The sequence below is a fragment of the Theobroma cacao genome, chromosome 7, assembly GCF_000208745.1.
Source record: "Theobroma cacao cultivar B97-61/B2 chromosome 7, Criollo_cocoa_genome_V2, whole genome shotgun sequence".
NCBI lineage: Eukaryota > Viridiplantae > Streptophyta > Magnoliopsida > Malvales > Malvaceae > Theobroma > Theobroma cacao.
The window spans coordinates 8,391,303-8,404,763 of NC_030856.1; the positions used below are offsets into that span (position 1 = coordinate 8,391,303).

At 33.4% G+C, this 13,461-nt stretch overlaps 2 protein-coding genes across 4 annotated transcripts; one reads left to right on the forward strand and one right to left on the reverse strand.

Moving 5' to 3' along the window:
* On the forward strand, window positions 1,034-5,126 carry LOC18594384 (protein VTE6, chloroplastic). The gene is made up of 5 exons (XM_007021910.2): window positions 1,034-1,472; window positions 2,482-2,735; window positions 3,087-3,210; window positions 4,027-4,131; window positions 4,637-5,126. The coding sequence occupies exons 1-5, from the start codon at window positions 1,077-1,079 to the stop codon at window positions 4,727-4,729; spliced, it is 972 nt and encodes a 323-aa protein (XP_007021972.2). The 5' UTR covers window positions 1,034-1,076; the 3' UTR covers window positions 4,730-5,126.
* LOC18594385 (spastin) lies at window positions 5,632-12,774 on the reverse strand. Of its 3 annotated transcripts, none has more exons than XM_018124873.1 (15): window positions 12,380-12,774; window positions 11,976-12,097; window positions 10,858-11,083; window positions 10,662-10,753; window positions 10,532-10,551; window positions 10,124-10,352; window positions 9,911-10,006; window positions 9,702-9,817; window positions 9,500-9,580; window positions 7,872-7,995; window positions 7,595-7,644; window positions 7,342-7,432; window positions 7,085-7,120; window positions 6,759-6,856; window positions 5,632-6,089 (listed from the first exon to the last, which is right to left on the reverse strand). In XM_018124873.1, exons 3-15 carry the CDS (start codon window positions 11,052-11,054, stop codon window positions 5,973-5,975), a joined length of 1,347 nt encoding a protein of 448 aa, XP_017980362.1. In that variant the 5' UTR covers window positions 11,055-11,083; window positions 11,976-12,097; window positions 12,380-12,774; the 3' UTR covers window positions 5,632-5,972. The 3 variants fall into 3 exon arrangements, with proteins under 3 accessions (XP_017980362.1, XP_007021974.2, XP_017980361.1); XM_007021912.2 differs by having other exon boundaries at window positions 10,858-11,164; XM_018124872.1 differs by lacking the exon at window positions 11,976-12,097 and having other exon boundaries at window positions 10,858-11,164.

The window sequence follows — 13,461 nt, forward strand, 5'->3', positions numbered from 1 at the left end:
AATCACTATTCTAAGTCATTCTGTTGGTTTTAAAATTTTCAAATTCCTCTTAGAATTTCTATTTGAACTAGTTCAAGGCTCGATTTAACTTAGTTGTACCACTTGGTACAATACCGTCTTTTAATCGAGCTTGACAGGGTCTCACATTAGTTTTATCCAAAATACCTAAAAATCGAATTTCTCAAGTAGCCACTCACCCAAGCACGTCAAAACTATTGCTTGGTGTCTTGAAAGTACAAGAAAGAGAAATATGAAAATGCGAGAGAAAGAAATCGGAAGCATAGCAGACGAATGTCGAAGAGAGAAATCGATAAAATTTAAAAGAGTGGGATGGTGAGACAGAAAAATCCAAAACACAAATAGGGAGAAATTGTGATGAATTGTTTAATTTATTTGAAATAGTTTAAAGGGTATTTTTATCAAATCATAACTAAATATGAATAAAAATAGTTAAATTTATTTTGATAATTATTTTTAAAATGTCTCTATCAAGAAAGACCATATCTCACAATTTTCTCAAAATCTTTTATTCATGTAAAGGATAAAGGCTTTAAATAGTATTATCTATACAATCATTATATTATTGCAAATAATTAACTTACTTTTTAAAAAAATTAAAAATATTTCTCAGCCATGTTTGGAATTTTAATTTTTTTATTTAAAACATATAAATTATTTGAGCTTTCTCTCTTAATTAAAAAAGTCAAATTGTATTCAATTTAAAAATTTATTTAAAATGATTCGAAATCAAATTCAGTTTAGTTCAAATTACATGGTAAAAATTAAAAATTTGAATCTAAAAATATGTAAATTTAAAATGATATTAATCCAACACTATCTAAGTTCAACATGACTTGAATCTAAAACGAACCGAGCTCATAATGATTCAAAACCCAAGATATATCCAAAACTTATAAAAACTTAAATTTATAACTGCAAAAAATCCCAATTATAATTAAATAATTTTATTTAATAACTAAATGAGTAAATGATTATTTTTTAAGTGAAAATTTTAAGACACACAGGAACCTTTTTCTCGTCAATGCTTCTTCTTTACTCAGAAACAGCTCATAGGAATGGCATGGTCAACTACTCTGCTTCACCTTCACTTCAAATTCCCTCCGGTTTCTTTTCACCAATTGCCACATTCCCTCCCCAAAAAATCCCTAATCTTCCTAAACCCTAACCCTATAATTGCCAATTCCAAACCGGCCAAAATGCAATTCCTTCACAGACCCAACGCGTTTCCAGGCCACGGCGCAGTATCAAGAGCCATGGACATCATCCAATCCTCGCCGCCCACGTGGCTATCGGCCTTCCTCAGCAACCTCGTGATCTTCGTCGTCGGAACCCCACTTTTAGTAGCGGGGCTATCTCTCTCCGGAATTTGCGCTGCCTTCTTGCTTGGCACTCTCACTTGGCGCGCTTTTGGGTCTTCTGGGTTCCTCCTCGTTGCTTCTTACTTCGTTATTGTGAGTAATTAAAAAGCCTATGAATTTTATTTGAATTATGGGATTTAAGTTGTAATTGGAAATGGGGTTCTGATTTTTGTTCCCATTTTTTATAAAGTTTATGCTTTGGAGCACAACTTTTATTGTTTGGTAATATGGCAAAGGAAAAGAATTTTGTTTATGTCAAAAGGATTTCATGTGAAGTAGTTAGTTATTTAAGTGTGATTTGTTTTATTTAAAGAATTGGATTGCACTATGTGAAATAACGTCAAAACTGTAACCAAAATATTATTCCAAAATTTCTTTATTTTCATTTGTTTTCCTCTTGATGGGGGGCAGGTGGAGTCAAAGAGATTTTATGGGTTCTCGCATTTTTAGACTTGTTTGAAATGATATAGTATGGTTTTTCCCTGCCTTCCTGATTATCGCTTGTTTTACTTGCAAAATGAATCTTGAATTAGTTCCTCCTTCCCTCTTCTCATTTTTCCTACCCATATAACCATGCTTGAAAACTATATTACAAAATTCTTGATATAACAAACGGTAATGTGTGACTTTCGAGTTTCTAATTTGAATGGAGAGATAGTTTGGGATGGAAGTGGCATTAGCGTTGGAGGAAAAAAACCTGAATGCCTTTGCATAAAGTAGAACCTATAAAGGAAAGAAAAAAAACCTAGTACAAAACTTCAGAAGATGCTTGATTATAAGGTGCTGGGCTTTTGAGGACCTGAGACTCCATAATACTTTATATTTCTCTAAATCTCTATACAATCTTACAGCTCTTTGTCATGCCTCGAAAACATATTTGGTAAAACCATGCTCAATTGTTCTAATTATTATGCTCAACTTTTGGTATAATCATATGTAATTGTTTATTCCCCCTTGCTTCAAAGAGAAAAAATCTCCCTTCTTGAGCAATTATACTTTCTAGAAATAAATTGCTAAGGCCTTTTTATTAGACTATGATTTTTGTAAGTGATTGTGATTTTCAGCTCTTCTGTTTGACAGTTGAAACATTTATATTTGTTAGGGCACAGCAGTTACAAAAGTCAAAATGGCTCAAAAAGAAGCTCAAGGGGTTGCTGAGAAGAGGAAAGGAAGAAGGGGACCCGGGAGTGTAATTGGGTCAAGTGCTGCTGGTTGTGTATGTGCTTTTCTCACTATATATGGAGTTGGCGGAGAGGCATTTATTCGGCTTTGGCGACTTGGTTTTGTCGCTAGTTTCTGTACTAAGTTGAGCGATACGGTCTCAAGTGAGATTGGGAAAGCATATGGCAAAACGACGTAAGTAATGCATCTCTGTTTGTTAAGGTTTAGGCACTTGAAATTATTTTATTAATGCTTCTCTGTTATTCACTCTAAAGAAAAGGCTATTTTGAAACAAGTGGAATTCGGATCCCTTATGGTTCTTGCTATATTTGAGTGCTATTAATGTCATTGTCATTTATGCTGTTTATAAAGGCCTCTCTGACATTTTATATAGAAATAAAATTTGTAGAGTGTCAAGCTTTGATGGCTTCTTCTTTTTTTTTTTTAATGTTTATATTCATTGCTATTTACTAGTTTTTTTTTTTTTTGTTTAAACCACTCTTTCATGGTTGCAAATTTAGATTTGTGATGTGTAAAAATGAGCAGGTACCTAGTCACAAACTTTAAGATTGTTCCTAGGGGAACGGAAGGGGCTGTCAGTGTTGAAGGAACCTTTGCTGGACTTTTAGCATCGATACTTCTTGCCTTTATTGGTTGTCTCTTGGGTGAGGTAGTAATTGCTATTTTACTTATACTATGTAGATATCTTGTTCTGTTATTCAGGGATGCCTTTTTGTTTAATATTTTCACTTCTTTGGCATAAGACCTGCATTCATTATGAGCATTATTGAATGATCCTCTTAAAAGATGTTTTTACCTCAGAAGAACCTGGAATATATTTCTTTTCTACAACAATAGATTAGTCGGGTAGCAACATGTCAAGATAGGAATACTGGTGGGCTAGTGCCAGGCTGGACTAGTTTTGCACACAAAATTGGTTGAATGGGTATTTAAGAGAGTTAAAGCTATTTTTCTAAGGGCATTCTTAAGAAAAATAGCAGATCCTGATTTTTTTTAAATTGAATTTGACGTTTCAGTAGTTAGGTGTGTACTTGGTTCTTTTTTAAACATTATTTTGCTGGGAACTTAAGTTTCAATTAATATAGTTCAGGTATTATAATTTGGAAAATAGGCTATTATTTTTTAGAGGTTATATTATTCCCAAGAAGCGAAAAAAGAGAATTGAAGTATTTTGAAACTGACTTTTAATGTTAGTGATTCTTTGGGTGTGAGTTGATCAGATTGTCATTCCCTAGATTTGGTTAATCTTTATCAAGGGTTTTCCAAATGCTTATATGTACCCTGAGATTATGCTATTTAATAATATCATTGATGCCACAACCTTAATAAACTTATCAGATTGAGTGATGATAAATTGCATCTAGAAAATGCATAAATTAAAGATGGCCATTTGAATTTACAAAGTTCTACTAAGCTTCTTCTCTTTATTCCTTTTCTTTTCTTCTTTTTTAATCTTTGCAAGTAGATAAATGTACCTGAGGTGGTGATATGCGTAGTAGCTTCCCAGATTGCTAATCTTGGTGAGAGCATAATTGGTGCTGAATTCCAAGGGAAGGAAGGATTTCGATGGGTAAGAAATCATTTGAATAATAGGATGGTGTCTATCAACCTGTTTTCTTTTTGGTTTTTATTTTTAATCTACTGCCTGTGTATCTTCTGGTTTGAACTGTTGTGCAATGAATGGGGTTTGATTTGGATATGATTGTATAGTTTTACGTGGCATCTCAAGTCGATGATTGCATGTATATCATTTTGCTGGGCTCCAAGTATATTTGGGTTAGGCCACACAACATAAAGCTGGTAGTGAGGAAGAAGTATATACCCACACTTTGGGGATAAGAGAAGGTCAAAGAGGAAATTCAGAGAGATCAACCTGTTATTGAACTGCCTGCCAAAAGTTAGCTTGAATTTTAATTTTCATTGGATTAAAATGTAGTGAAATTGTCCATGTACTGGGCTAGTCATAAATAATCCTTTTAATATCTATTATCTAAATATCTTTTATTTGCTCTTCAATTCATAAGGGTGAAACATGATATCTTTCACTGTCATGATTTTTGGCTTTGTGCTTGCAGCTGAACAATGATGCTGTTAATGTCATCAACATATCCATAGGCAGCATTTTGGCCGTCTTAATCCAACAAATACTCCAAAATTGGTGTATGTAAGTTCACCAGATCCTCTCTCTGGAGCTCAGGTAATCTAATGCAGCATTCATCCATACTGCTATCAACATCTGGCAATGTGAAAAAAAAATGAAAAATAAAAGGAAATCTTCAGTGCCATACAGGAGATGAGTACAAGGGGCAATGATAGCAATGATTTGGTTATGTGCAGTTAAGCTTGCAACTAACCACAAAAGATTGTCAATGATGTGGAGCATCATTCCCAAAATCAAGTGTTCCACTCTATATTTGAAGCTTCATAATGCATATCTCTTATATACTTACGATATTCAACAATGTATTCTTTTACATTAATCTCCAACCAGAAATCAAATTAGATGTTGTTATACACATACAGTGATCTTATTGCATTTTCAATTTCGAAGATAACCTTTGGAAACTTCTTTATTTTATTATTACTTGCATTGGATGGAGCAATAGTATGTTAGAGTTTGTGGCTTATTTGAATTTGAATAAAATTCATGAACTAGTTCACTCGCAAATGAAGCTTGTGAGTAGCTAATTTATGAATGATTAATTTCAAGCTCATGAGCAGGTTTCAGACTGGCTTTTCTTAAGTAAATGACTGAAGCGTCAAGCTCAATGAAAGATTTAGCTGGACATTGCTTTTTCCATTTGAACAAGTTGCTATCCATATGAAGGGAAGAGCTTGGCATATATCTGCTTCAGAAAATGGGGAAGTGCATATTTGGGAAATTAAAACAGGTCAAGTCATTATGGGGCCTGGCGATGATATGGGATGCATTAGTGATATGGTGGTGGCTAATGGTATAGCGCAAAGGTTTGAAAGTTGGTAAAAGGGCTAACAGTTCTTGTGATGGATATGTGGTGGATGGGATTATAAGGAGTGGAGCTAATTTTTACCAAAAAAGAGAAAGAATTGTTGATTTGTACCACAGCAAACATCTGCCTTTTGTATTATATCCAAAGGAGGAAAGATTACAAGCAATCATTTACAGTACAAAATACAGTAATAGTAAGAAGATTCTGGTAGTAAGATAGGGTGGATCTTAGTCTATAATAAACGACACTTTATTAAGACACATTGCCAAAGAATTACAGAAAAACCTTATACTTTCTTGACCTTGTTCAGGCTGTGAGTATGAATTATACACAACTGGTGGTGCTAAGAGTTGCATTTTGTCTTCTTAAGCTGTTCTTTCATGCGGCGATGGTAATAAGGCTAAAAATCATACCAAAGCGTAATGCTTATAGCAATCAGATTTCAATTAGAGCCAAACTCCTGGTTCCACCGTTCAAGTTCTTCCCATTTGCTTTTGCTTAAGCTGGGCCTAATAACAGCCATTGCCTTCTGAAAGTCTTCATATCTTAGTGGTCTCACCTGGAATAATGAACACTGGTTAGTAGGTGACCAACGAACAAACTCATGAGATGAACTAAATCTAATGTGAGAAAGATAATTCAAAATCTGAATCTGTCATTCTCATGACAGCAAAATCCTAATCTACAATCCAAGGTTAATTCAATTTTGGCATAAGATAATACAGCCATCTCTTTAATTCATAATCATTTGCCAAAAAAACAATCTTCGGTATCATCTCATGGGAGCAACTTATATTCAATACCTTTTCAACCAATAATTCTCAACGGATCTGTTACTGCTTAGGATCATTCTCTTCCTGTGTGAGGGACTGGGGGTCCATGATACAAGAGCGGGCTCTGAGTGTAGGTGTCATGATGGGTGTGTTCAACATTATTGGACATAGTAGTGGGGAGGAGGGGGGGACATCTAGACTCCTAATTATAGACGTGATTGCTTCAATATTTAGAATATAGTAGAGGAAATATTTATGAACATAGAAACCGAAATACAGCAAATTCATTTACCAAATGAAGCCTTTCCAACATTTTGCTTCTGTATCAAAATAATTCCTATAAACCAGTAGATCCACAATAAAACTGCAATATCTAACTTGAAAGTTGTTGCAGGATCTACAAAACTAATTACTTAGGCATACGATGAGAGCTAACTGTTGTCTTGCTAAACTACCTGATTTGCCTTGACAGTAAGGATATTTGAACCAAGCTCTCTAATTGGCATCATAGCGGCCTCTTCACATAATGCTTGCAGATCACTTCCAGAATATCCTATTCACAAAGAGAAGCCAAAGGATTAAGTTCTTACATTATTCGAGACTGCACCATAAGTACATTGGCTGCAACGTAGCAACCACCACGAGGACCAAGTTGAAGACAGAATATAAAATGCCTTAGCATTGGCCGAAGTCTTAAATGCTAATCAAATATGTCATTTAGATAAACCACTGCCATCCACGAAGCACTGTGCTCAAAAGAATACATGGAGAATTATCTTACCATCTGTCTCTCTCACAAGTCGTTCTACGTCCCGACCTATCACAAACAATGGAAATTGAATTGTCATCTAAGGGCCATGGTTGTGCAGTTAAAAGGGACAGATGACCACTTTGGTTAAATATAATTTAAATATGAATTTGTTACCTCAATTGAGAGAGAGAGAGAGAATAAAAGCACCAAATATATAAGCTCATAGAAATAAAAAGGCATTTTTTACCAAATATTCGTACAAATTACATAACAAGAGCATCTCTCACCAGGTAAGGAAAATGCTTGACCCTTGAGTTTGTGTTTTAGAAGAAGTCTCCTAACATTTTCATCTGGAAGAGGTACATATATCCTCTTAACCTGGTCCAGTGTTTCACAACAGAGTTGCGTAAGTAAATAAAAAAGTTATGTTTATAATGGATCATAACATATACATCATTTAAAGAAATCTCATTGAAATGCCATATCTTTGAGTTACTGGGAAAATCAAGTTGCACCAAGTTCATGCAACAGAATACTAACCAATCTTCTAAGAACAGCATCATCCAATTCCTGAGGCTTATTAGTGGCACCTGCAAATTAACATGTGAACAAGCAATTATATAATACAGATATGCAATTGCTAATGTAAGCCAAGCACATTAGATTAAGCAAAAAAAAAAAAAAGCAGAAGGTTTATAGATTTCATAGTCAAATAGTCACTTGACAAGTTCGGTATTGCACAAAATCCAATTATTTTCTTCTCAATAATTTTTATCTTATGTACCAGAAAATAAATCAATGAATAAATAAAACTTACCAATGACAATTACTAAATCATTAGAATTGGAGGTCACCCCATCGAACTGGATTAAAAACTCTGACTTCAACCGTCTGCTAGCATCATTTTCATTTGCCAACCTGGTTGACATGACACTATCAATCTGTAAACCACAAAAAAAGTTAAAAGAAAATATCAATAATGTCTAAGCAGACACAACATTTAACTGGCTACCATCAGTTAAAATCAAGGATTTAACGCATACAATAAAAGAGGAAATAATAGTATAAAAATAGAGATAGTACTGATGCTAATGATGCCAGTCAAAGGAAATACATAAAATATCATTGAATGTAACATAGGCTCCGTTTAGTAACAGTAAAATAACTTGTTGAAAGAAACTCGTGTAAAACATTTTACTTAGGAAATCTGATATTTACTATTATTTGGATAAACTGTCAAAAATATTTTTGTTATTTGGATCATCCTGTAGAAAATATTTTCCATCATGATCCATCTTCAAAAAATTTTCCATCTTCAGCAATTTTCTGCCATGACACCATAAAAATATCAATATTCAACAATTATGCAAGACATCTAAGATATTTTTTAACATTAAAAATATTATATATAACTAATTGTTAAAAAAATATTATATAACTAATAATATTTATTTAACCCTTATTTATTTCTCATCATATTGTTATACTGGGTAGTTTGCTAAGTAAATAAATCATGAATTTAAAAATAAAAGAAAGGAGAAATTTTCATGTCTGAAAATTTTATTTCCTATTCAGATAAAATTTTTCTTAATTGACCTTAATTATTTTGTATTGCATTAAAGATTGTAGTATTTTCATAAAAATAATTATTGGTGAAAAAAAATAATGAATAAAGAGATGAAAAAAAGGAAAATAGTTGAATAATTAAATAATGCTCTGTTGAGAAATAGTTGAATAAAATAATAATACTTTGCAGGATCCATCCCACAAGGAGGGAAGGCAATATGTGGGATTGATCTGAAAGTTTATGAGATCGACTCCAAAGGGAGGGGAAGTCAAATGGAAAATGCCATACGCCCTCTAAAGGCATAAGACATTTTTCCTCTGGTCAACCAGATTTTTTTGTTGACCTGAAAATATATTACTTCTTGTAAATATTTTCAGGGTAGGAAAATGATGAAAAAATTTTCATCCTTACAAAACAGAGCCATAGATATAATATCACTTTATGAACATCAAAATATGTGTAGAGTGTGCTGAAGATAAACGAACTGATGAATAGTCAGAAGCAACAGAATCCCGACAGGCCCTAATAATTCATCTTTAGTTCAGCATCTTTTATGGCAGAAACGCAAAAACCTAAGATTGACCCAGAGATTGTGGATGTTCAATACCATACAAATGCTGAAAAGCAATAAAAATTATTCACACCAGCAGCAACATAGCCAACCAAGTAAAATTAACAAATTAATCTTAAAAAAAAGTTTTCTTAGCAGTGATCAGCAAATTGAGAGGCAGTGATAGGAAACAAGGAATAATAAACCAGCAAAATGTTCAATCTTGAAGCAGTTTTAAAACATGATAATGGCAAGGGGGGGATGGCTATAAACCATAATGCCATAACAGAAATATAAATCCAATGAGAGATGGGAGAGAACAGCATACTTCATCCATAAAAATTACAGAAGGCTGTTTGGATATAGCAACCATGAAGAGAGTCCGAACAAGCTTTTCACCCTCTCCTACCTAATTGATTATTAAAGAACTGATCAAGAGCACATGATGGAGGAGGAAAGAAAATTGAAGAACATATATTTTTTGTTTTCAAAAGTAAAAGAAGGATATAATAGCGAGGATGGAGACAAACCCATTTAGATGTTAGAGAGGATGCAGAAACATTGAAGAATGTTGCCTGTGATTCTGATGCAACTGCTTTGGCAAGCATTGTCTTCCCATTACCAGGTGGACCAAAAAGAACCAGACCTAGAGATCAACTGTCCAGCAGTTTAGTTCATTAAACTAAGTTTACTGCAAATTTATCTTCCTAATTATGATAATCTTGCAAGAGGAGACTACCTCTAGCTGGCCTTCTAAGGCCAGTGAACAAATCTCGTCTTCTAGTTGGCAGAATAACCATTTCCATTAATGCTTGCTTAGCCTTCTCTAGGCCAGCTGCAAACAATTGAGATAAGTGCATAACTTCAGTGCAAGTGGTATACATAAAATAAAAAAGACGGCAAGCATTAGAGAGCAGAAACAAAAAGAAGGGAAAAATGTACAGCATCTTACCAACATCTTCCCATTTAATGGAAGGACTTCTATCCACTATTGCAGTATTTATCATTTCAATTAACTTCGATTCATAACCATTAGTAGATTCTTGTGCTGGTTTTGAAGTTCCAACTTTATCTGCTTGATTTCTCACCACTGGATTACGGGAAGACTTTTGCAACACATCTCTCCTAGAATTTGATGTTCTCGGTGAAACTGCAGCAGTTTGTGCATGAATTGAGGTGCTCTGCAAATATTTTATATATATTATTAAAAAAAAAGATAAAACAACATTGCTAACTCACAACTACATAAATTTCCAACTAATCAGTGACAGAATAACAATGCCAATTAATGCAATTGCCATCCAATAAAAATAATTAAGTTATCATTTAAAAAATATGTATTGAACTAAGCATGCCATACCTTGTTCACGGATGTACCACCTGAAAAAAGAAGTTGAAAAGATAAGAGAAAAAAAATGAATAGGCTTTTTAACATCCTAAAATACAAGGATTAATTAAAATTTACAAGTATCAAATGCTATTATGCTAACCTACTCGGTGACTTAAAACTTGTAGTCTCTCAGATACTTGGCCTTGCCATTTCGATATCTTTTGCCTATACGATTTCACTTTTTCTTGTTCACTACCACAAAAAGTTGAAAAATCATATCATCATTCATCAACATCAAGATTATGACGCAACAAAAAGAAATAAAAATTCAAATCTAATTACCAAAATTGAAATACCTAGAGCTGATATATGAAGGTGCTGGAGTGGAGCTAGCCTCGACCAATATTCGCTGGGCGTTTCTATAGTGAATTACAGCGTCATCAACTAAACCCCACTCTTCTGATCGAACTGCCTTGTCAATCTCTTCTTTAGCCAAATCGAAGTATCCTTTGAGCTTATATGCAGTGCGTTCGTTTCCAGCTATTCCCTCCATGTTCTGATACGTGGATGAGCTAGGGTTTTCTGTTGATTCATATGGTGAGCTATCATTAGTTGACAGGATTGAGCTTAAAGAGTCCATTATACCTTTGAGGAAACTCATATCTACAAAATAGAAAAAGAAATTGATTAATTCTCCAACAAGATATTAAAATATTTTAAAGAGGATGACCTTTGAGAAAAGAAAAAGCAGATTGCTAATGTGGCTAACCATTTATGAAAACATGAGGGAGTTTTCTAAAGAAGAAGAAAATTCCACCTCTTAGATCGAAATTGGATTTGTTTCAAATTGTATAAGGAATTTTCCAAAATTTAATTGGTGAGAGCGAGAGAGAGGAAAAGAAGAAAAAAGAAAAAGGAAAACTCATGCTGCTTTGTTTACAAGATTCTCCAGGTAGGGAATTGCATTCTACAGCAAAAGCATACTAGACTATTAGATTGCAACCAAAGAAAAAGGAAAAGCATTTTAGGTTTTTAACTAGTTGGCCCTAAAGGTGTTGATTTTTGTTTATTTGTAGTACTTATCCTTACATGATGTTACTTACAACTATTCAACAAAAAGGACGCAAATAAATGTAACCATATAACTCTAGCATTTGAGGGGTTTATGTATGGTTGGGAAATGCAACACGCTAAGAATCATGGTATGAGTTGGATGAAATTCTTTTTTACGAGTGCAGCCTTTTCTATTTCTTATTTCCTTCTATTTTGTTTGAAAATTAGATGACATTTTTTCCAAATTTACTATTAAAAGTTTTTAAATTCTTTTTGTCTCTTAGCAATTTCGATATACCATATCACATGTGACAAAAACTCTACAATTTTGTTTTTTTAATGAAAACTTCAAATTAATTCTGAATGCCAAATAACCAAAATAATTTGCTTGTTTGAAATAATTTAAGGACAAATTTATCACCTTGTTTTTGAAGCCAATAATGGCAAGCTCTTTACAGTAAGGGCCTGAATGAAGCTTGCCTTAAGCCAACTCAAATCCGACCTATGAACACCTTTACGGCCACCGTGGTCTAAACCTTAAAACTGTTGCAATCATATACAAAGTTTAGTTTCAACTTAAGTTTAGGGTCTTTTACCCAATCTAACTAGAGAAAAAAGAAAACTGATATATAAAACTACGTACCATCTCACATAAATTAGATGATCAGTTTGGTTCCTTTCATTATTTTTTGAATCATCTTTAACCGTCATTCACATATTAGAATCCATAATTTATAATAGCATCTCACACTTACGAACAGTTATCATATATATTCAAAAGTAAATGGAAACGATTTCAATTCATAAACACGAATGTATCCATACCTTTTGCCCAACCAATTAGCAGTCAAATAATTTCTTCCAAAACTCCAATATTTGGAGGGAGTTTCGGTCCACGAAAGAATCACTGCCTACGGCGGCAGTGAAGGCGGCGCAAGGACAGAGAACAAGTGAAGGAAGTTTCGGATGTAAGGTTCCGTGAAGAAAGGAGGTGAATTTTGAGGTAACAATCGGTGAAAAGATACAGGGGAGGCAGAGGAAGAGGAAGCTGGGGCCGGCGGACTGGGCTCGATCTAGGTTTTTTCGAAAGGAGGAAAAAGAGAGGGTTTTAGGAAAAACTAAACTGATTAAAATATAGAAGAGGATAAGCTGTTTTTCGAGTCCCGGTGGTCAGCGGTGGCCGGTGGCGGAAGGCGGCTGCCGGTGCCGTATTCTGGGGTTTAAAAGGGGGGGGGGGGGGGGGGGCGGCAAGATCTATTGAGAGAAGGAGAGGGAAATTGAAAGAAAAAAGGTTTTATAATTGAGGTTAAGATAGTTTTTATATATATTTCAAAACTACATCGTTTGATAATACATAGAAGCAAAAATTAAAATATCATTATGGATGGAATTTTTCCATCCCAACGAGTCAATTCCGAAATATTTTTCTGCTAAAAATTCTATCCAAATAAATTTCCTAATAAAAAAATATAAAAAATTAATTTTTTGTTACAATTTTTCACTAAAAACTATTACAAGAACAGCATTTTACACGAAAAATTCTCACGTTATTGAATTCAAATAGACACAAAATGTATTTTCAATTTTATTTTGGATAGAAATAAATTCATCAAAAATCTATAGATAAAGGTGTATTTTCAAGTTATACTAATTTTTTTTTATTCATTAGTTATTTTTCATAAATTCCAAACCTAATTTTATTTTTAGTATTTTTACGATTCCATTTTTTTAATGTGTAATAACAAAAATAAATTGTAAATAAAAAATTACTAAAATTTAAACATTAATTAGACAAAGTGATTATAAGATTTTTTTTATTACAGTTTTATTTTAATAATTTATAGTTTTTATATTTTTATGTAAAAAAAATGAAAAGTATTTTCTTTTCCTATTACATGCAGGATTTA